The sequence below is a fragment of the Microtus oregoni genome, unplaced genomic scaffold (genome assembly GCF_018167655.1).
Source record: "Microtus oregoni isolate MIOR12 unplaced genomic scaffold, Mior012 000012F_ref0000307, whole genome shotgun sequence".
In the NCBI taxonomy this organism is placed as follows: domain Eukaryota; kingdom Metazoa; phylum Chordata; class Mammalia; order Rodentia; family Cricetidae; genus Microtus; species Microtus oregoni.
The window spans coordinates 3,018,214-3,041,311 of NW_024543071.1; the positions used below are offsets into that span (position 1 = coordinate 3,018,214).

Consider the following 23,098-nt stretch of genomic DNA (forward strand, 5'->3'; position numbering starts at 1 on the left):
CTTTATTATTTAACCAGTGACCTTCCTCCATCAAGATGCCAGTGTCAGTAAACACAACACAGATGAAGGATGAGACCTTGTCGTCACGAGCCTAGGACGGTGGGCCAGGGATGCTTTCTGAGTAGCAAAGGGGGCTGTGCTTGAGCAGAGTCTGCACCATTCTGTACACATTTAGATCCACAAAGGGTGACTCAGGTGCCACCCAAAGTCTGTTATTAAGTTTCCTGTGACTGAAAAACTACATAGACCCCAACATTCAAAAACTAAAACAGAAATTCACTCCTCTCTCAACACAGTCTAACAGGCTGTATGCAGCTTGCCCAGTTTCAGGTCAGATAGGGTAACTAGGTGACATCTCAGACTGGAAACCATGACACTCCAGTGTCCTTCCAGGAGTGGAGAAGACTCTGTTAGCCATAAAGTGTGTTCTCTGTGTCTGCAGTTCCTTTCCCTGTCACTATCTCAGCTCCTGGCTTGTGGTACTTATCTTACCTCCAACACAGATAGAGCCAGCCAACCCTCCCTGCCAGGAAGAGTCTGTACCACTGCACGGTTGTCCTGGCAACGCCGAGACACACATGACATCATTCCCCAGAAACCATGCCTTTCCCCTCCCTGTGTTGGCACAGGAGCTCTGCTTTGTGTGATGCTCATCAGGGTTGCCCCTGTTGACTTCTCCGCTGAAAGGGCTGAAGGAATTGGATTGGCCGGGATGGAGGGCGGCCACACTTCTCTTCATGTGATACACACCATGGAGTTGAGCAGCCTCTGGCATCTGGGAGAGGAGGGCTCAGGGCTTTCCCTGAACTTGTCTTTGGGTCTGAGATGTAAGATGAGGGTGTTAGCAGGGTGGCCTTAGCTCGTGTGCTAACTCCTTAGGCAGCCTCCTCTGTGTCCCAGGAGTATGAGTTTGGCCCAGCTGCTAGCATTGAGGCAGTGGGCAGAGTGGATGCTCCAGAAAGACGTGCAAAAGTGACCATCGTGATGACTGACCCTTAGTCAGCTGGTCACATGGTCCATCTATTCCAGAGGAATGGCGCTGCTGGACCCTGCTGTGGAATGGGGGTCTGGGGTGTGCCAAGGAGTGCTGGTGTGAGACAGAAGTGGCAGGAGGATAGTAGTGTGTTTTTAAATGTGTCCTCCTCCTCCTCAGAGCACCCCTGTGGGACAGACATTGCAGGCATCCCTTCCTCTCGAAAACAAGACAACTGAGGGGATGGTGACTTAACCAGCAGGCGGGCTCGTCCCAAGGCTGGTGTATCTTGTTGTCTTCTTTTGTGGCACTTGGACAAGTCAGTCCTTCTGCACCGGGCGGAGAGAGTGAGAAGAAGCAGAGGACAGGAAAGATGGAGGGAGAGCTGCCCTAGTTCCCGCCGAAGGTCGTTGCAGGGATGAAGTGGCAAATCTCAAGTTCACACTTCACTCCGGACTACAGGGTCAGGACACAGGGTACGGACGTTGAGCGTTTGCCAGTGAGTTTGTAGCTCCGTGACCTCTTTAGGGTGACCTACATGGAGAACAGCTGAAGGATGATTTGAAGCCATAGACGCAGGTTGGTGACAATGACGAGTGAATGTCTCCCTCTGGCTGATTCAGGGCTCTGCTCAGTGCAGGCTCCCAGGAGGCACATTCTCTGCCTCTGCCTTTCCGTCATGCCCGCCTGGCTAGAGATGAATTACCTTTAGCCAGGGGGTCCTAGAAATATCTTCGAATGGTGTTTGTCCCTGCCGCCTGTGTTGTGACTCAGAATAGAACTGACTCCAACCAACTCGGGATCCATCGGTAACGGATCTGGAGACAGTCAGAGATGCTGGCAGCCTTAAAGTTCACTTCCTCCGAGATGTGCCTCTTGCAATATTTTTAAATGCACAATAACATGAGAAGACTCTGGGGGGCTGGAGAATCTGTCTTAACATTTGAGATAGACTCCCCCCTTAGAAGGAAAGGAAAAGAATAAACATGTTTTTTAAAAGTCTGCCTAGACCCACCTGGGGAGTGGGTGGCCCTGGCCTGGGCCTGGAAATCATGGGTTTATGGCTGATGTGGAAGGCTCTACAAAAAGAACCAAAAACAAAAAGAAAAAAGCAGAAAAGAAAAAACAAAAAAAGTTGATTGATTAGTATAAAATGTCAACAAAATGTCCAAGTGCTGACCCCCTGAGGAGGTAAAATACCGGGTCTGGGGTAACCTGCTAAGCTCCCAGGGCAGGATTAATTGGCAGTCATATTCGTAGCAAGCGTGAGGCAGGCTGCGCTATTGTTAGCCTGTCTCTCCGATGTGCGTGAAGTGGTCACACGAGAAACAAAGAAACCTTAATAATTCTACAAACCACTTTATCATCTGTGCACTCGAGTGGTCTGGCAGCTGGAAACACTTTCAGTATTTAAACCAAAAGAGTGTACTTGTCACTAATTTAAAGTAAACATCTCTGGCGATGTAAGTGGATATTGGAAACTTGTCTGTTTGGAGTCACTGTCTTAGTGCCAGAGCCCCCTCCACATCAGTGAAGACTCCTTGATGCGGTGTCCAGAGACCTCCAGGACCCAAGTCTAACTATAGTAGCATTGCCTTGGGTATCTGTAGCAGAAAGCTTCCCACGATTACTAAAATCCATACCCAATATTCTTTTGTGGGGAAAGGGTCTCACGTTGCATTCCAGGATGATCTCAAGTTTGTGTTAGTCTGTTTACCCCAACCTCCCAAGTGCTGGGATTTTAGATGTGAGTTACCACACCTTAATCAGGTTAGTGTGTGTAGTTTTGCATGCATGCTTGTTGCAGGTGAAGTGTACATGTATGAGTGGCATGTGCAGGGCAGAGGTCAGCCTCCAGTGAGTTCTTTAGGAAGTCATGCATCATGTTCTGAGGCAGGAATAGCGCTCACACCTGGAACTTGGAGATTAGGTTTGGCCGGATGGGCAGTGAACCCCCATGAAGATTCACCTGTCTCTCCTTCCCCAGGGCTGGGATTGCAAGCATGTGGCTGCTCATATGTGTCTCCTGGTGGCCAAACTCAGGCCCATGCTGTTTGCATGGCATGAGCTTCACTCACTGAGTCTCCTCCTAGAAAATCCGGGTTCGTTTTGTTTTAACTTTCTCCTGGGGTTGCTTGAATCCTCTTAGCAGGTAGATGCACTGGGCTCCCCTGCTGGAGGCTAGCCACTGCAGCCTACGGACAGGCCTTTGAGCCTGAGAGAGTGATGCAGCGGGCCGCAGAGCACCTCAAAGCCCAGATGTAGCTGGATGGCTGGAGAGCTGCAGGCGTTTGCGTGTGTTACAGTGACCAGTGCCAGCCACCACGTTAGCTTTCTGTGAGCCAGATGTAAAATGTCTAAGTCTGAGACAGGAAGGCCATCAGGTGTTCATCCCAGATTTGGGTCCCCTCCCCTCGTCCTTGAGGCAGCATTCTAGAAGGGACCATCAGACAGCTGTCTGCAGTGTGGAAGATGAGAGTCAGACCTCCTGGCCAGTTTTTGTGAGGGTGGTGCCTGCCCAAGTCAGCAGTGCAGAGTCTGCTCCCCTGCTGCCCCTGCACCCCGGCATAGGTACACCCTCAGTGGTCCCTGGCTGTCAGAGCTCATCAGCTCCAAGTGGCTCTCAGCAGGGACACTCAACTCCCCCTGTGTGCCCAAGGGGAGGAAGGTGCACAGAGAGGCTGTGAAATCACGGCACCTGAATCTAGGACTGCATTTCCTGGTCTCCCGGCATAGCCTGGACCATGTCCTTCTGGTCCAAAGGCAGAGGCTAATTTGCACTGCAGGCTGGACTCTGAGAGGACATCACTAGGTTTCTCAGATGGCTCGGAGGCATGGAGAGAAGGCATTCCATTTAGCTCTTCCATGTTTCGCTTGAGAACATTGAATATGATCTATATTTAGAAGGTTCCCCTCCCTCTTCTGCTCCAGTACCCTAGGGGACCCAAGTAAAGTCCATTTGTTCCGGATAAGGCCGGACCATTCCAGAACTGATTTTGAAACTTCACAGCAGGGAGGCGATTATCCAGAACCGTTAAATACCCAGGGCTCGGCTGGTTGTGACCGAGTGCAGATTTTTAAGTGTCGAGTTTCCGAAGGAAGGATGCCAATGGGTGTTCTGTAAATCATTTGTGCCGGCAGACTGACCCCATTATGTCAGCTAATCCTGGAAATACAGGAGGTAAATTTAAATCTTCGAGCATGAAGCACTTAATCAATATTCTAAATGTTTTCCTTGCAATTTATGCTTGCAGAGCAATGGGGTGCTTTGGCGTCCCGTTAATCTTCCATCGGTGAAGAGACACTCGTGAGAGGGGCCGGGGTGCTAGGATGTGCTGGAGATGTCTGGTGAGAAGGCTGTCCTAGGGCAGAGAGGAGGAGGCTTGTTTCTACCCCAGGTCTGTCTGGGGCCAGGACGTTCAGACCTCTGAGTTACTGTGTTATGTGTTTCACTTTTCCCAGGAGGCTGGAGTTGACCCCAAGTACCTCTCATGTCTTCCTTTGGAGTATGTTGGACGGCCTAGGCGTTAGGTTGCCAGGAGGAGTTAACCTTTGGAGTTAGGTGGACCTGAGCGAGGATGCTGGCTACCACGTCTACCACCTCAGTACTATTTTGTGGCACGGAGCATGTTCCTTAACCTCTCTGAATTTCTGTTGATTTGTGTTTCTTGTATTGATTAAGGAACAGTGCAAGCATGCATGAGGGCTGGCCAATCCCCCCCCCCCCCCCCCGGCACTGGGGAAGTGGCTGAAGTCTTTTCATGATGCGCGCAGTGTCTTAGCGATGTCTTGGGAATGCTCCAGAGGCAGCAATGGAAAAGAATGTTGATACTCTTTAGACCTTTGTGTGTTTTTTACTTTATAAGAGGCTTTGAACTAAATGTCAGTAGACAGCCCCTATCAAGGGGTAGGATGCTCTTTGGACTCCAGGCCAAGAAGGAATAGACACCCAAGGCAGAAAGAAAGGCCCAGGTCTTTCTGAGAGATCAGAACTGCTCCAGGTTCCATCTTCTTACCCGCGTAATTCTCTCGGGAGCTCCGTCCTGACAACCTGCTCCTTGGAACTACAGTGGAGTCAGATTCCATCCAACACAGTTACAGGAGTGGTTCTGTCTGCCAAGGGCCTCACTGCACTCCTCACCAATGTCTCTGTGGGGGATGGACAGGTGACACAATGCTCTTCATTGCAGAAAAGATGGTGTCTAAGAACCAGCCGGCCCTGCTTCTCAGGTTCCACAGCCCGGGACTGGCCATATTTATACATCACTAGTCATGGTCTTGGATAAAGATTTCCCTTTATAAACTCATTTATAAAAAGCCATCCACCATAAGCTCTTAATAGATAGCAATGTGAAATCATGGGTTCAGTGTAGTTGTGCATACATTTAATCCCAAGCTCTGCAGAGGCAGAATCAGGCCAGTTTCTGGGGCCTACTGGTCAACCATCCTAACCTACTCGGTGAACTCCACACCAGTGTGGAACCTTGTCTCAAAAAAAAAAAAAAATCAGATAGCAGCTTGACCTCTGTTCTCTGCATAAACATGCATGCAAGTGCATGTTCATGTTTACACACACATGTTCAACCCACTCCCATACATGCATGCACATGTCCACACACACAAAATTAGAGAGATAGCTGCATCACTTCATCCTACTGTGGTCAGGTGTTGATAAAGCAGAGTACACACAGCACTGGCCATGAAGAAGCCCAGAGTAGCCCCTGAGGTCAGTACAGTTACTCTCTCTGTTTTTTCAGGTGAGACCTAAGGAACAGATCGCCTTGGTCAGGAGAGGAGATCCAGTAAATCAACATCTCCTTTATGCATTCAGAATGCCTGTCCCGTATTACCTAAATCAGGGAACTTTAAACATGTCTTTCTCACTAGCCGTTATCATCACTATAGATGAAATCGGTCCGTAAATTCTTGTCGAGTATCGGGCAGATTGAGGTGTCAGAATGGCTCATAAACTAGCAAAAGGAAAGTAATGGTGACTGTTCTGATGCCAACTGGTGTACTACAACACCACTCAGTCTTGACACTACCACCTTGTGTCCAACCTTGGGTCCCATCAAGGCTAGCCTCTCATGAGATGCCAGCTACCTCTGGGCTGCTGCTCCCAGATGCAGTCTGACCAGCGAGTTGCAGATTCAGGCATCTGCAGGAAGCTCCAGGTTCTGGTCACTACAGTGACTCGTGGAACTCAGCCAAACTGCTAAGCTTAATAGCTTTGTTGTAACGGATGCAGATCAAGGCCAGCCAAATAAAGCTATGAATACAGCGACCAGAGTGGGCTTTGGTCGGTGATTTCTCTTGATGCTCTTCACAGTGGGTTAAGTGCTTTTCATTAATTTGTCCCATGACTTTGCTCACCGTCAAGAAACTCCATGCAGCTCAGCAGCTGAAGTTGCTGTTGGAGTCACATTGGGAAGGCATAGGTACGCAATCATTGACCCCACATGACTGGACATAATTTTCAGGTCTCTTCAGATATTCTCTGCAAGTCATGTGAGTTTGACCTCCCCTGACTGAAAGCCCAAGCCCGAGATGCCAAGGTTGGGTTTTCTGGTGACCAGCACCCATCTTGATGTGTTTGATCACCACACAGTCAGGTATGATCCATAGTGAAGAGACTGTCGTGAAATCTCAAAGATGTAGAGGTTACCTCTCAGAAGTAAGCAACAAAGCCCATCAGATTCTTTCTTAGGCAAAAATGCCATATCAGAGATGGTTGTCTAAAGTGTGGTTGCCGTCTTGGAGACACGCTGCCAGACGTTCCCAAGAAAGTGGAGTTGGAAATGTCTTCTAGCTATGAAAGCCATAGCAAGTTACTGATTCTCTCTGCCCCAATGAGACAGGCAAGATGGTGGAAGAGCCTCTTGGGGTATTAATAGGATCCCCTGCATTCTGTCTCTACAACTTGCTTGGAGCTGTGATGACCTCAGGGGTTAAACTGTACAAGTTTTTATCAGTTGTCAGTGGCTTGAGGGAGCTGTCAACACTAAGAAATACCTAACTGTCGATATCCTACCCTTACTAAAATGAACTTCTCCCAGGGGCCAGGCATTGCTCTCAGTTCTGATTCCCAGGGGGTTTCTGGTCTTGGTGGTGCTGTTTGTACTTATAGACTTAATACAGACAGGAAGGGATGAGACCATGTTACAGCTTCGTGTTATAGGAAATCGGTATTTCTCCTCTGGCATTCTTTGCTGGACATGAGCTGCACCTCTCTAGGGCAATCAGAGGGATTTCAGTTAAGATTATATAGGTCAGTTTATGACAATCTAAAGCAGTCCCAGACTTGCCAAATATCCCCTTGCAAGATAAAACTAACCTTAGCTTGAAGACTGCCTCAACATCACCTCACCCTCCTTCCTCAGTGGTAAGAATCCCAGGAGATGCCAGAGAATAGTGGCACGTAGGAACAAGTCCTCCCTTGTGGTGTAGGCAAGACTGGAACAGGGTGGGGCTGGGGCTGTGGCTGCTGCTTGCCGTAGTCTGTGTGAGACGCTGTAACAATGCTTTGGATGGGCTTTGACCAACAGAAGTTGATGGTTCACAGTTCAGAGGGAGATGGATTGTGTTCCCAGTAAAGCCTTTCTTCTGTGATGCTGGCTTCTTCCTCTGTCTTCATGAGAAAGGCTTAAACTCCATCTTGGGTCTATGCCCTCAGGACCTTATCAGTGTAACTACTTCCTAGAACCCTTTTCTTTCAGTGCTACCCTGTAGCATGATTATAAAAATGTAGAGACAGATATTGGGGTTCAACCTGAAGACCAGAAAAGCAAAACACCCAGCCGCTGGCTCTTCTACCTCAGACTGAAAATGATGATCCCGCCTCCAGAAATCCTCACAGTGAGACTGAGCCTGGAACCTGTCTCCTCCCGTTTTATAATCCTCTCTAGTGCTGAGATTAAAGGTGTGCACCACTACTGCCTGGTTTCTATGGCAAACTAGTGTGGCCACTGGGATTAAAGGATTATGAGGCCTCCTGACAGAGTTGTTGATGCTGAACCAGTCTCTCTGGTTCTTGATTTCTGGGTACTAAAGGGCCTTTTCTTTAAGGCAATGACCTTGGGGGTGCACAGAGTCAGTTGATGGCACTGGTGTCCCTCTTTGCTCTTTGCTATGACAGAAATGCCTGGCGAGAAGTGGCTGAAGGGGAGGGAAGGGAGGGGATACAGTCTGTCATAGAGAGGGAGGAGGCTGCCCACACTGCATCCACAGTCAGGACACAGAAGATAATGAATAACCTTCTACTTGTTCTTCATTCCAAAGCACCAGCCCTTAGGATGCTGTTGTCCACAGATAAAGTGGGTCTTCTCACCTCAGTTAACATAATCTATATAATCCAGGGTCAGAGAGCCTGCCTAAGAAACACACCCTGACCCTGGAACCAGAGACAAACACATTTTGGTCCTGAAACCAGAACCAGTGAAAGAAACACACCTTGATCCTGAAACCAAAGCTAAAATGTTAAAAAGGGCCAGTGGAATACTTTGGCCCTGAAACCAGAACCAAAGAAATACACTCTACCCCTGGCCAACTCAGCCCTAAAACTAGCCAACCACTGAGCAAGAAACCAACCCATCTGTGAGCAGTCTCTGAGTTTATCTAAGCTCTGGAATTGAAATCTGACCAATTCCCACCCTGAAAATCTTTACTCTACAAAAACTACACCCCTGAGAAACCATGTCTAAGTTCTGTACCTGTTCAGGTGAGAGCTGTCCTTTTGAATCCTGGCAGAGGCAGCCACCCTCCTGGATTCTTCCCTTTGAATAAATCTCTCGGATGAGATTTTGGTGAGACCTCCTTTTGCCTGAATGGAGCAGAGCAGAGAAGTAACAACTTGTCTCAGGGCAGAGCTGTGGCTTCCCAGGGGAACCTCCCCTGCCAGAGCAGAGCTGTTACCTTGGGAAAACCTTTCCCTGGAGCAGGGCTGTAAGCTGTTATGCTGACAGTGACTTGGTGGTTTGCCTCGGCTCCTGACTGTCAGGATCCCTTTCATCTGAGCGCCAATGCTTGCAGATAATTCCTCCATGGACATGCCCGGGATATATATATATATATATACACATACATGTATACACATATGTATGTGTATATCTATAAGAACAGGTACAGAGCTTAGACACAGCTTCTCAGGTGTGCAGTTTTTGTAGGGTAAAGATTTTCAGGGTGGGAATTGGTCAGATTTCAGTTCCTGAGTTTGGATAAGCTCAGAGATTAGTTGGATGTTATGCTCACGCGTGGGTTGGTTTCCCTATATATATGGTGCTAAGACACAGGTGCCTATACTGCCTACCATGGCAGAGTTGTGGACCAAGTTACCAACTATTCCAAGGCCTATATGGTGGGCCCAGGCCCTCACAGCATGGAGGCGGCCAGTGGATGCCTTGGATTTCACCTTCCTCTTTCAGGGTATTAGCAGAGGAGCTCGGGGGGTGGGGGAGAAGGATCCCACATTAGCCCTGGGAGGAATTATAGAATGCTTTTAGAGTTCTTGGACTGAGGGAGTGCCTGATTCAGAACTCAAAATTAGGTAGTACGCCCTTAAGGCTGCTGACAGTTCGGAGAACGTAAACATCTTTCACGTGTGTGTACAAACCCAAGTGGTGGAGGAAGCAAGCAGGCTGCAGTGAACTGCCCCAAACAGGAACTGAATCTGGGGGCCAGGCTCAAATGTAGGGACTTATGCATATCCTCTACATGTTAAACAGTGCCGGTGAAGTATCTCAGTAGCTGAGCAATTGGAATGGAAGGAAGGAAGGTAAAGAAAAGAGAAAGTAATTCCTTTCAAGAAGATCTTAGGGGACAGAATTGCTGTCACCACAACCCTTGTCTAAATCCCTGGGGCCGTGCTAAGAGTCGCTCCACTCTGAGGCTGAGTCCCGGTTGGGCCTGTGGTTGAAGGGACGTTGGAAGAGGCGCCTGCAGTAGAAGAGAAGCGGTCCCAGCCAGCCTGAAGATCAGGTGCTCAGTTGCCGCCAGTTAGCAGCTCTTAACAGATTGTGGGCTTGGAAAGACTTAATTCAGGTAACGATTTCTTTGTGATTGGCGTGCTTGTATTATAGCAAGCTGGGTTCAGCATATTGTTAGAATACATAATGCTATAATTTAAGATTATTTTATCAGCAGTAACGGGTTTTATAATTCATTTAAAAAGTTGTAACGGGCTTGAGCATCTTCAGCGTAGTTAATAATACAGCATTTTATAGCCGACTGTAAAATTTCAGATTACAGTTTTTGCAATTGTGCAATCCTGTTTTATAGTTTAATAATTGTTCAAATGAAGGAGAATGTAAAGTTCCTTAAAACCAATTTAATGACTTAGAAAAATAGCTTTTATCAAAATCTATTGCACACCTTTAATGAACCCAGATGTCCTCCTTTCAACAAAGAGACCTGTTTTTCTCGACTAGATATCTTCCCAATTAGCACGCACAGTGCAGGGAACCCCGGGTTACAATTTTCTCTCTTTTCCCCTCCTTTATCCTTAATCTCCTGCAAATAGAATAAACCTATTTGTCAAGCAAGCACAGGGAGAGAAGCAGCAGCCAGGCCAAGGAGCCTCAGCTGAGCGGGCAATAAATTGGTTCTCTCCTTAGAAGTGTTTCCCTTTTCACAGACAAGCCCTCGATCGCAGAGTCTCAGTTCCAGTTCCTGAGCTAATAGACTCTCTCATTAACACTCCCAAATAGCTTGTTCTTCACTGCTCTATGAAGTGAGCAGCAACAACGGGAGACTTACATTATAATAATTTCATTATATGCTCCCATTATGAGTCATGAAAACGCTAGCATATAGCATCGAGGAGACGGCACCAGCTCACTTTGTCATTGAAACTGGAGTTCGTGTATTTTTGAATTTGCCATGAGTATGTCATTGGACAACCAGCATCAATATAAGAGGTTACTCTAGGCCAGGTCCCTACACAGGGTCTTGTGGGAAACACCATGCAGGGATTCAGTAGCAGGGCCCACGAGTACTGGGTGGCTCTTGGGTTGACTGCCTCTGGCTCAGATGCCTGTCTGTGTTTCATAGAAATAGTACTTGCCAGAATACATTTGCCGTGGCAGGTCTCTTTCCTTTCTGGGGTACAGTTCAGAGACCTGGGTTCGTAGTTCATTATAACTTGGTTTTATAATAGCTGTGCTTACTGATCCTGTGGCCTGCAGAGGGTACAGCCACTACCTCCATTCATTTCCTGCAAACTGAAACGCATTTTAAATCTCATGTATGTGGGCACTTTGCCTGCATGTATGCCTGTGCCCCACGTGCTTGCCTTGCTTGTAGAGAAATGTTTTGGTACTGGAATTTACAGGCGGTTGTGAGCCTCCACGGGGGCGCTAGGAATCCAGTTTGGATCCTCTGGGAGAGCAGTAAGGACTCCTGTAACAACATAGATATCTCTCCAGTCCCTTAAAAATAATTTTAAGCTAATTTCTCTTAAGCAACAAAATACAGCCATGACTATTGTGAGGATTAGCATGGGATCATGCAAGCAACAGGGAGATGGTTAGTTCTCGAAGGTGCTTTTGTCAGATAAAGAGCTGATTGCCTGCTGGAGTTAGCCTCCGAGAAGAAGATACCCAAGGGGGCTATGCTTTGTGTTACAATAAAATTCAGAGTGCCCCACAGACTAAGATGAAGAATCTTTTGATCTCCTTTATCCTTGGATTTGTCATCTCTCCTCTGGACTTGGAGAACCCCACTGCCTGGAAGGGTTGGGATAATTAAACAGATCAAAATCCTCCAGCTCCAGCGAGAGTTCTCTGTCACTGTTTTATATTACCGAGTTGCCCGTTGCTGACCACGAGATAGGAGGAGCGTGGGCAGACAGGGCTCCAGGATGCATCTGGAAAATGGACTTGGGCTTTACAAAGCAGGCCTGCTCCCTGTCCTCGTGGGCATGGGGTTGAACCTCTTGTTCATGTTCACCTGTTTACTGTGCCTTCTCCTGAGGATTGTTTAAGACCACTCATCTCCAAAACTGAGGTGGGATGTGAAGACTAGCCCCACACTGCTAAATTCAGGAAAGAGCCATTCGTCTACCTGGGCTTGTGGTCCAGAGGGCAGTGTGGCCAAGCCCATCAGAAGGACAGTAATTCAGCCATGGACAATTGCTTAACCCAATTGCTGGGTAATAAACATGCTTAATAAAAAGGAATAGGATGCCTGCCTATCTTGGCTATAAATATGCTCTCTTGTTCCGGGTAACCTACGAGAATACCTCTGAGCACACTTAGATCACATACTATAAATAAATCTAATTTCTTGTATTCCCTACTGACCTTTTATCCTTAGCACTTCTAACCAACCGCGCCTCCCTGAATAAGAGGCTTCACAGCGCTTGAACTACGGGGCTCACTGTGGAGGAATCTGCTGGGAACCTCTGCCTTCCCTCTCCATTGCCTCTCTTATTTCAGACCCTGGAGGAGCCATATTACTGAGGATGATATCTAGAGGGGAAACTAGGAAATTGGGCAGTGGGCAGATGTTAAGGGAGTTTTCCTCCCAAGTGGTTGTTCCTCTGCCTGCCAGGCAATTGAAGGGACCTCTGGAATGATGCAAGTCCCTCACCAGAGTACAAGTCACCCGTGCACCTGGTCTACCCTGACCTCTGGCTGCTCAGAGCAGCCATGTTTGCAGGCATTGTTACCGGTTTGGGGTTCAGGATTGGGAAGTCCCCTTTATGCTTTTTGTCCCTGTCCAAGGTAGCTTGGTCCATGTTGACTGGGACCTAGTTGTTGCTCCTGTAGTGACGGTCCTCGTCTGTCAACAGGAAGATAAGATCTATTCTAAGGTTTGTTCCATGTAAGGCTTCTGTCAACTAACAGGCAGCGGTCTGAGCTGTAGCCAGTCTGTAAGCATGTTGAGGTCTGAGGAAGTGTGTTCGGATTCCTATATAGCCACTCCAAGCTGTAGAAAACAGCAAGTCTCAACCTCTGAATCTATGGCTAGCCTGTACAGAAGGGTGCCCAGCCACAACGTGGTAAAATGCAGGTGGACTCTCAGCGGAGTCTACAGGAACAGTTGCAGTCAGCATTGTTTTTAGGCTACTTGGCTTCCCTGTGCATTTTCTAGAATATTTTCCTTTGCTAAATGCACAATTTAAAAAGATATAACTGTGATTTACCTTACCCGTCTTTTATTTTGTCAGCAGTAAGTATCACTGTCTTCTCAACAGAGAGTGGACAAAAGTGTCTGCTGCCTGCTTGGTCTTGAGACCATAGATTTTTTTTTTTTAATTTTAAAAAATGTTTGTATATCAAGCCCTAGCTACCAGCGTGAGTCGTAAGGCCTTTATGGGTCTGCACTCAGCTATACTTGAATGCACCGGAGAATGAGAGGCTTAATAAATACCATCTGATGAGACAGGTCGCAGGTCTGATGAGTCGGGCTACACGCGCTTCTCACTGAGGACAGCAGTGGGTCTTTGCCGCTCTCTTACGGATCCTATGTTTAGGACATAGATGTCTTGTAGAGATGCCTCTCCTTCTCTCCTCTTTGCCTTATGCCATTGTTACTGAATGTTTGCACCACAGAACAACACCCTCCCTCCCCCAGCAGACACCCCCAACCAAAACGTCTTTCATGCATTGTTTAGCATCATTGTTAATTGGGCATAATTTTCTAAACTACTGCTCATAATTGCTTCTTGTCTGAATATTTTACTAATCAAGCAAGCTAACTATGAATGAAAACACACAGTTTTGTGGTGTCTTTCGCAACCTACGTTTGCCCCAACATGGGGGAAAGCAAAACAGACAGAAGATGATTGTGTGGAATTCCAAAGCTCAGCCTCAGCATCCTGGTGAGTTTCAGGCCACGGTCTCCATGCTGCTTCTCCCCATCCTGCTCTTAAGGTTGAGTCACAAGAGCAGATCTGGAGCATCCCTTTGTGTGTTAGGAGACCGAGGAGGAGGCCCGGGGATGTGTCTTCCTGGATACATGTCTGTTTCACGTTTCTCTCATGGCATCATTTTTAAAATCTTAAGGATGATCATGAGTCACTTTCTTTCATATAATGTTCTTAGGGTCTGGAGAGACCGCTCAGTTGGCCATGTACTTGACACCCACCAGCCTGAGGGACTGAATCTGGATCACTAATCCTGATAAACAAAAGCCAACAGCCTGTGTGTGTCTGTAACCTTAGCAGTGGGGGAGAGGGTGGGGAGGAGAGACTGGCCCATCCCAGAACCCTCTAGCCAGCCAGTCCAGCTGAACTGGTGAGTTCCAGGTTCAGTTGTAAAACCAACCAAACAAATAAAAGACAGATAGATAGGGACTAGCCTAACAGTACACACCTGCATTTTCCAGCCTGCGTTCTCTTCATACTTACCAGTCAAGCCAGTACCAGAACCAGCCTGCGTTCTCTTCATACTTACCAGTCAAGCCAGTACCAGAACCAGCCTGCGTTCTCTTCATACTTACCAGTCAACCCAGTACCAGAACCAGCCTGCGTTCTCTTCATACTTACCAGTCAAGCCAGTACCAGAACCAGCCTGCGTTCTCTTCATACTTACCAGTCAAGCCAGTACCAGAACCAGCCTGCGTTCTCTTCATACTTACCAGTCAAGCCAGTACCAGAACCAGCCACTAGACTATGGTAGAAGCTGTTTTAACTGACACTTACTTAACCCTCTCAGAAGCCAACCCATCCTTTCATAAACATGATTGTGTCTAAGGTTCACTGAATGTTCCAAACCTGTTCTCCAGGTCTGCACCACCACCACCCTTGCCCTTTGGAAACATAGACTCCAAAACTGAGTGCGCCTGCTCTCCGTTCTTTTGGAGGATGCTGCTATGTAAATTATTTCAGTAACATGTGGATGAACAGCAACATGAGAGGGAATACTTGATTTAAAGAAAAAAATGAGTGTAATATATGAGAAAAGGCAGATTCACTTTTAAAAAACTGTCTTGGATTGGTGAAAAGCAAGATAATTATAAAAGTCTGCCCCCAAAATGATAAAAATTGTAAAAATGAGTCAAACAAATGCTACCTCCATCTTCAAGCAAATGAGAGTAGAGGCTGGGGATAAGGCTTGGTTGGCAGGGAAGATGGAGGTCGCCTAGCAGGCACGAAGCTCTGGGTTCTACTTCTGTTGCTGCGTTAGCCAGGCATGGTGTCTCACACCAGTAATCCCAGAGCTTGAGAGGTAGAGGCTGGAGGATCGGATGTTCAGATCATCCCCAACTACAAAACAAGTTTGAAGCCAGCTGGGGCCACATGAGAATGGATGAAAAGGAAAAAGAAAACCGAACAGTGGGTATTCTGTAGCTCTTAGTTCATAAATGCAGCTTACGCTAAACAAAAGCCAGAGAATTCTGCTTAGTGGACTTGTCCTTTAAAAGTAAAAGAAAGTACCCTTGTTCGATATTCAAAATCTTGTGTGTGTGCATACACCCATGCTTGCACACACACAGAGGCCAGATCAAATACGGTGGATTCCCTACGCTTGGAGATCCAGGCAGTTGTAAACCGTCCAGTGTGAGTTCTGGTAACAGAACTCAGATCCTGTGCAAGGACAGCACATTCTCTCAGTTGCAGAGATCGTCCTCCAGGCCTCAGCCCTTCGATTGTAAAACAGTTAGATACACTTACCGTGTGAGTTTCCATTGTTCTGTTCTCTGGTCAAGACAGAGCTTCTGCTCTGGGTGTAGCAGAAGCACAGACCAGCTCTGACTGTGGGCTGGGGTCGAGTCTGGGACCTTCTAGACTCCTCTAGAGCTTGTTTCCATTTCACTAAGGCTGTGATGCCCATCCCCCAACCCCAGTCTGGCTTCCTTTTAGCTCACCAGGATGCATTATGAGAAACCTCATCTAAACGCAGCCCAGCTGGGGTCAGGTCTGCTCCAGGTGAGAAAGTCGCCTCCATTGACTTTGCTCGCCCAACCTTATGCCTGGTTTTGGCTTGCCCAGCCGACTCAGCCTGCTGCCCTGGGTCTTTGGGAGCCCGTGCAGGGTCTTTAGTAACTGGGGCTCAGTGAGGATTCTTTGCCAGGCCTTCGAAGCTCTTCTCACAGTGAGAGCCATTGGCGGAGCCTCAGGCAATGCTGGGACAGCGGGTTGTGGCCCTGGAGGAGGTCAGGGTGAGCTGTGCAGTCTCCGTGGTGAGAACGCTAAGCACGACCACGGTTAGCCCTTACAAAGGAGGCTCCCAGTTCACCCAGGCCCTCTCAGTCCTTTCCTTCCTCCTGACAGAGCTCAGCTTGAAGGAGGTGGGTTCCTTCCCTGCTAAGCACAGGCTCCAGAAGACAAATGTCCAGATTCCGAGGAGAGCTTTTTATGTGCCCTTGTTTCATGATTGCCAGCTTTACTGCGAATCATTCGGGCCAGTGGCCGCAAGCAGCTGTTACCAAGTTTGTAGGGAAGGTAAAGTTTGAAAATAGACAGTGGAGAGATGTTGGAAAGGCTGGCCAACTGCTTGTGACCAGACGGGCAATAAAAACCTCTCCCAAAAGTCAGGAGCACAAATCTGAAAAGCCGCAGTGTGTGAAAGGCTTGAGCACGCTGCAGCTCACAGTTTAGCCGGGGTTCACTCGAATCCGCCTTCCTTCTGTCTGCCTTGTACGTGTAGAAGTTAATTCGGGCAGATGCGGATCAAGTACACTCTAGACTCGTTCTGTAACAAGTCCTAGCCGTAGATGCCCATCCTCGGGTGAGGCTGTGTGATTCAGGTAATATGAGAAATAGGGGCCTGTGTGGCAAGTTACCCTGCTCGGTTTCCCTTGGGGTTAGGTGCACACCCTCCTCCCTTTGTTTGGTCTCACAGAAGAATATCACATATGAATATTTAAGCCGAGATGTGGATACAAGCCCAGGACTTTCACTTCTGAACTGTTACAAAAAGATCTCTTGCACTGACTTTTTCCAGCCAGAGTCCAATCTTTACTGTAGACAAGACTCCTGTGCTAACGAGCCGGTATTGACAAGCGTGATAGATGCGGCAAGGTACTTAGCAAGAGCAAAGTTGATTGTGTTTTACAGCCTGTGTATTTCTCTGTTTATTGCTTGTATTCTGTCATTAAGCAAACAGGTTCCTAATATAGTGAATCTCTCTAATCAGTAAAGCAAGAGAGAAGAGAACCAGAGCACATTCATTATGACCATTTGACTGCGGCCTGGACAGTCTGCTGCTATCGGATTGGGCAGCTTCTGCTAGTTTTATTTCCTGGAGTTAAGGCAGAGAGGGAGCGGCTTTTCTTCTGCATGGAGGAGAGCAGAGACATGTTCCATGCCCTGCTGGCTGACAGCTGCCTAAAATCCCGAGATTAAACACTGATTTCTCCACAGAAATGGAGTCCTGGGGCAGCAAAGCCAGGCTCTGCAAGGGTGCACTTTCAAGTCTCCAATTCCGTAAACAGACCAGGCATGCTGTTCACACCCTGCACTGTCCCCAAAGTCCTGCAGAGCCTACTGTGGCAGAAGCAGGTGGGGACGCTATAAATTATGTGTATGCCTGTGTGTTCTGCGCTGGAGTGCAGTTGGCACCAGGACTGGCTTTCCAAATGCTGATGCCTGAGTTAAAGTGCAGAGAGACCGCTCTGAGTCCAGGTACCAGAGGTTAGCAGCTGCTAATACATTTATTAACTCTCTGGTGCCAGAGATCAGGGAGGTCTGGCCTCCCAGTCACAGAGCCCTGGAAATTCTATTCCAGGACATGCCTGGACTTGTTGATTACCACCGGGGGCAGTTCTGAGACAGCTGCAGAGGGGACAAAGCTTATGGAGTCTCTGAAGGGTAGGATTCTGTGGTTCCCCAGAAGGAGGCAAGGCTTTGTAGCATGCTCTTGCCCTTTTTAATCCTTGAGATGAAAACCTCAAGGCGCTGTGTCTTGGTGGTGACCTTTCACACAAAGCAGAGTCTGGGGGCTTTGCTCGAACCATAGGACCAGAAACTGATAGGAAACACTTAAATAAAAGACATTAAATAATTCACTTTTTCAACCTACTGTAATAATTGTTTAAATTAACAATTAGAAAAAACAGAACAGATGCTTCATTTTCTCTGTCCTTTTCATTTTAAAAGTCATATCCTATTTTTAAGCCAGTGACTGTTAGGGTCAGTGTCCATGTAGGCATGGACTGCCAAAGCTCTCGGTCTGGTGTCTGTATGTCCCTACCGTGTTCCAGGGGCCCACAGCAGGGCTCACACCCTGTGCCAGCGCATCTTCCTGGAGCTGCTGGCTTTACCGGTTTGCATTTTGGTGATGACAGCTGGCTTCCCACTTTGGGGCTTAGTTAACTCTCTACAGAGTCTCAGAAAGTGTGTGTGTGTGTGTGTGTGTGTGTGTGTGTGTGTGTGTGTGTTTGGGGCGGGTTTTAGTTTCATTGATTCCATATCAGTTTTCGGCAAGCAAAACAATCCTTAAGTATGTAAGTTCGTTGGCAAATATTCAACAGTCGTTGAAGGTGTGGGGGGGGTGCCCTGTATTTTTACATTGGCTTTATCATAACTGACTAGCAAGCCTATTTGCTTATTGATGTTTTCATAAACACCCAGGATGAAAATCTTCGAAACATAGAAATAACAGGTTTTGTGGGCTTCCTGTAGACACAAGGTTTCTTGAGGACATCTTGGGTCTTCAGTGGTTTGTTTCCAGTCCTCTGTGGTCACTGGGATTCGTGCTGTGTAGTGTGAATCCGGGCAGTATACACAGCCCTTCTGCTTGCTGACCACATGTGGTGTGGGTATTAGACAAAGCTTGGTTGCAGTTAATTCCAGGGTAGGCGTGGGCCCTGTGGCCTGCATCTCATCAGGTAAGGGACTTAACCCCACCTCCCATCTGTGTGCAGTCCTTTGATTTTGTTCTTCGAATATCACTGCCTACACTTTCTCCTTAGCGGCACATACCTTACAGTGTCTGCTGCTAGGTTTGGGCAGATCCTGCAAGACTGCTGTGTTTACCCTGCTCGGCAGTCATGGTGATAACTCCAGCACCAGATGGCTCTGCAGGAAGCTTGCTAAATGCTTTCTGGAAGCAGGGTTTAGAGACCTGCCTTGGCCTGTGGACAGCCAAGCCTCTGAGAGCCGTGACTGGGAAGGCTACCATGGGGAAGCCGCTCTGGATTGAGCAGCACACTCTCACTTGGATTCAGCGTTCTGTTGTAGTTATGCCCACCAGGATTGCCTTCCAGCTATAAGATAACTGTTACAAGTCCATAGGCTGCTGCTGCTTTGGGGAGCAGGAGCCCATAGATGACAGACTTGGGTCTATTCTAAAAAATGCATTTTCCTGTGCCAGTAAGTGGTCACTGCAGATGCTCTTTGAATGAAGACATAGCTGGGCAGTTTAGACGCAGACATGTTGACTTGTTGGAGAGCTTAGAAACATGTTATTTAGAGTGAGGCCCTCGGTGATGGGGCATAGAAGTCCACCCATGTGTGTGGAAACCCAGTAGAACGTCTGGCAAGACAGTAGTCCTTTCTGGTTAGCGACTGGAAGTCCCATTATAGTCCTGTCAGCATGGGAACATTCTCCTAACACTGCCCCAGGTTCCACAATGGCAGGTTCGTGGGTGCCGGTCAGGCAATGGGGAGGGCCACTGCGGCCCTCTTAGGTGTTGCTTTGCAATGACCACACCACAGCAGCAGTATGAGTCCACACTGCCTCACAGTCAGAGGTCCTACCGTTTCCCCGAACCGTCAGTGCATGGGTTAGCTGGGCAGCAGTCCCTCAGTGGGGACTTTGTCGTTTGTATCTTATGGCCAATAAAGAAAAGCCAGAATGGGGTGTTTTAGCGCCATTTGGGTGCCTGGGCACAATTCCAGTCTTGACGTCCTACACATTATTCTCTGTACATAGCAGAGTGGTGGCTCAGACCTGCTGTTATTACAGATTAAAAGGAGGCTTTTGAGTAAGTTCAATTCCGCTTGAATTTCCCCTCTGATCTTCTTATTCATAACATTTAGTGACCTTTGAACAGCCCGGGATGCTTCGCAGTGTCTTGTTCTTGAAGCTTGCTTAAAGGTTTCTATTTCATATTCGTGGCTGGCATATGCAAATATGTAAAGATTATGATGCCTTCCCAGTGGCATTACGGTCAACAAATCACTCCTTGGGTGAGCATGCTGTTGTATAGCCTCGTGTGGTGGCTCACAGCATACAGGCGGCCTTTTAGCAGCCTGCCCCAGAGCTGGTGGGGAGCTCAGGTATTCCTTGACTCAAGGTGATGATTGTTTATCAGCGTTTGCCATCTCCATGGACAAGCTCTCCGTTGGTGTCGAAGGATGCTGTCGTTAGGGCTGAGGGTGGGTACTGTGGGAAGGGTGGATTTGGGGAAGACAGAGACTGAAGCAAGTCTGTGTGTTTTCCTAGAACTGAAGAGTCCTGTATAGTCCGAATTAATCCTAATTTAAAAAAAAAAAAACCAAAGTCAGACATGGGGGTAAGTGCTGAAAGATCAGAGAAGCCAGCCACTAGAGAGATTTCTTACCTCTACTCAAACCAAATGGACTATCCTTTTCTGCAAACCCTCAGGCTGAATGTCATGAGCTCCTGTCCCTTCCCACCTTATGTACCTCTCTTCGCTGCCCCAGTGCTGGGATTAAAGGTGTGAGCTTCCACAACCCAGTCTCTTTCTTTGATTGAATCTCGTGTAGCCCAGGGCGACTTTGCCCTCCTAATCTTTCTGTTTCATCCTCTCAAATGCTAGGATTAAAGGTGTGTACCACCACTGCCCAGCCTCTAAGATACACGAGTGGCTAGCTCCACCCTCTGATCTCCAGGCAAGCTTTATTTGTCAAAAACAAACTAAACATCACATAACAGTCCTGGTTGCATTCTGTCTCTGCAAGCATCTTGTAGTGTGATCAGTCATTTAACTCCTCTGGGCTTAAGTTGTTGGTGTTTATAAAATGAGTTTGTACTGAGGGTAATTGTCATGGTCCGTTCCTTGCCATTGTCTGAGTGAGGGAAATGTCCCTTTTACCGGGTTCTCAAGCATAGGCCCAGTTAAGGGGTAAAGAGAGATTAAGGCCTTCACTGTTTAGCCCACTCACTAGCACCTACCTGGCGACAATTTCTGAGTTTCTGTGTTGGGATCTGTCTCGGTTACTACTATGGCTGTAAAGAGACAGCAAGGACCAAAGCGACAAAAGAAGTTATTTAACTAGGGGCTTGTTGATAATTTCAGAAAGTTAGTCTTGGTTAAGAATGGTGGGGACCATGGTGGTAGGCAGGCAGACAGGCAGCAGTGGAGCTAAAAGCTTTTACATCCTGATCCAGATCCACACACAGGAGGCTGAGAAGGGGAGGGAGGGGGATGGAAGGAGCTGAGGAGAGGGGTTTGGTCTGGCATGAACTTTTGAAAGCTCAGAGTCCACCCCCCTGACATACCTCCTCCTTTTTCCTAAGCAGTTCACCCACAGGGAACCAAACACCTGGGTCTGTGGGGGCCACCCTCGCTCAGACCACCACAGGGTCTGTAGTGCTGTGTGAGCCCTCCAGGTCATCCGTCTGCGAGTCCCTGCGGAGATTAACCATGGAAACAGGCAGCCCCATGAACACAGTTTAGGGCCTGAATTCTCTCAGCTCCCTTCCAGGCCCAGCATTGGAAACATCAAGAGCCTGGAGCCTGGAGCAGGAGTTGGAAAATAAGGAAAGCAACAAGCTTCCGGGAGACTGTTACTAGTATGTGGGCGTGTCTGTTACTGCATTTTAAAATAAAAGCCCTTTCCCCAAATTAGCACCCAGAAAGATAAATGAGTTACCACTTCAGAACTGTCTCTCAGGCATCATGCTCCTGGGGCAGACACAGTGACAGGTAGCTACATCCTGGTCCAGCCTGTGCTGCTCCTGCGGCAGACACAGTGACAGGTAGCTACATCCTGGTCCAGCCTGTGCTGCTCTTGCAGCAGACACAGTGACAGGTAGCTACATCCTGGTCCAGCCTGTGCTGCTCTTGCAGCAAACACGGTGACAGGTAGCTACGGGACTCTGAAATAGGGCAGCCCTGAGCAGAGACAGGCATGTAGGCAGGGTCAGCCACAGAATTCTGAAGACCTGGGAAGAAAGAATGCCAACTATCTCATTAATTTTTTATATTGATCCCATGTTCAAATGATAATACAGTTGGTTAAATAAAATATATAATTAAAATTAACCTTACTTGCTACCTCTTTATTAGACAGCCACTTGGATGTTGTAAATTGCAGATGGGGTTCAGAGTTGTAGCTCCTGTATTTATCATCCGGCCCTGCCCTAGACGGTTGATTAATGGGTCATAATTAATTACTCTTCCCTATTATGTCTGAGTGCCTTTTTCCCCTTTTGTTTCTTTCCAGGCACAGAAGCTGAAATCCAATGTGTCGGGCAGTACACATCTCTGTCTTAGTGATGTAAGTGCTATTTCTTTTTGTTCTTCTCTTTTAGGGACGTAGACTTCTGTACTGGGTAGATAATATGTAATATTTGAAGATCAGTAAGGTCTTGGATTCAGAAAAGATCTCATCACCCTCTGTAATGTCCTGATTTTGGAGCAAGGTGTAGAATTGAGATTCCGTGCAAAGTTTGAACTAAACGTACAACTTGTGATCTTCACCAGAAAGCCAGCCTTAACACTAAATCCATTGTTCTGTGCTGAGCGATGCCTGAGGTCAGTGACCAGGAATCGTGTATGCTGGTTCAGGGATCCTGACCTGCAGCTCCTCTGGACCCTCTACCCTTGACAAAGAGGAGATAGCTAGGTGTATTGTGTGCCCTCTTTCTCTGCTGTGAGGGGAGGTAGCGTCATGGCCCCGAGCATCTGTGATGGCGCAGTGGAGGTGTACACCATAGAGAGAGAGAGAGCTGTGCTGGCCAGACAGAACAATGCTGTTCTGACGTAAGCTCCCACACTGAGGAACTAGACAAGATTTTGGCCCTGTGGAACTCCTCTTGTGGGGTTAGTTAGGGATTCAGGTTGTCTCTGGCATTCATAGTGAACGTCTGTCTCTCCATGAGCCACACATTCCCAGATGGTTCTTCCTGCCTTACCCTCTGGAGAGAGTCAGCAAGAAGCCCCCTCCCCAATGAGGAGGCCACACCTATTAGGTGGTCTAGAAAGAGAAAGGTAGCGACCCCCCCACTAGACATTAGCGATCCCCCCCACTAGACATTTTCCATCAAATAGGGT

General features: G+C 47.8%; 1 protein-coding gene across 6 annotated transcripts in view; it reads left to right on the forward strand.

The window, feature by feature from the left end:
* Positions 1-23,098, forward strand: part of Gfra1 (GDNF family receptor alpha 1) — a 219,583-nt gene that overhangs the window by 189,173 nt on the left and 7,312 nt on the right. For all 6 annotated transcript variants that reach the window (XM_041661128.1, XM_041661126.1, XM_041661125.1 and 3 more), the window contains one exon: positions 22,269-22,322. In XM_041661128.1, coding sequence (XP_041517062.1) covers positions 22,269-22,322 — 54 coding nt within the window. The remainder of the gene's footprint in view (positions 1-22,268; positions 22,323-23,098) is intronic.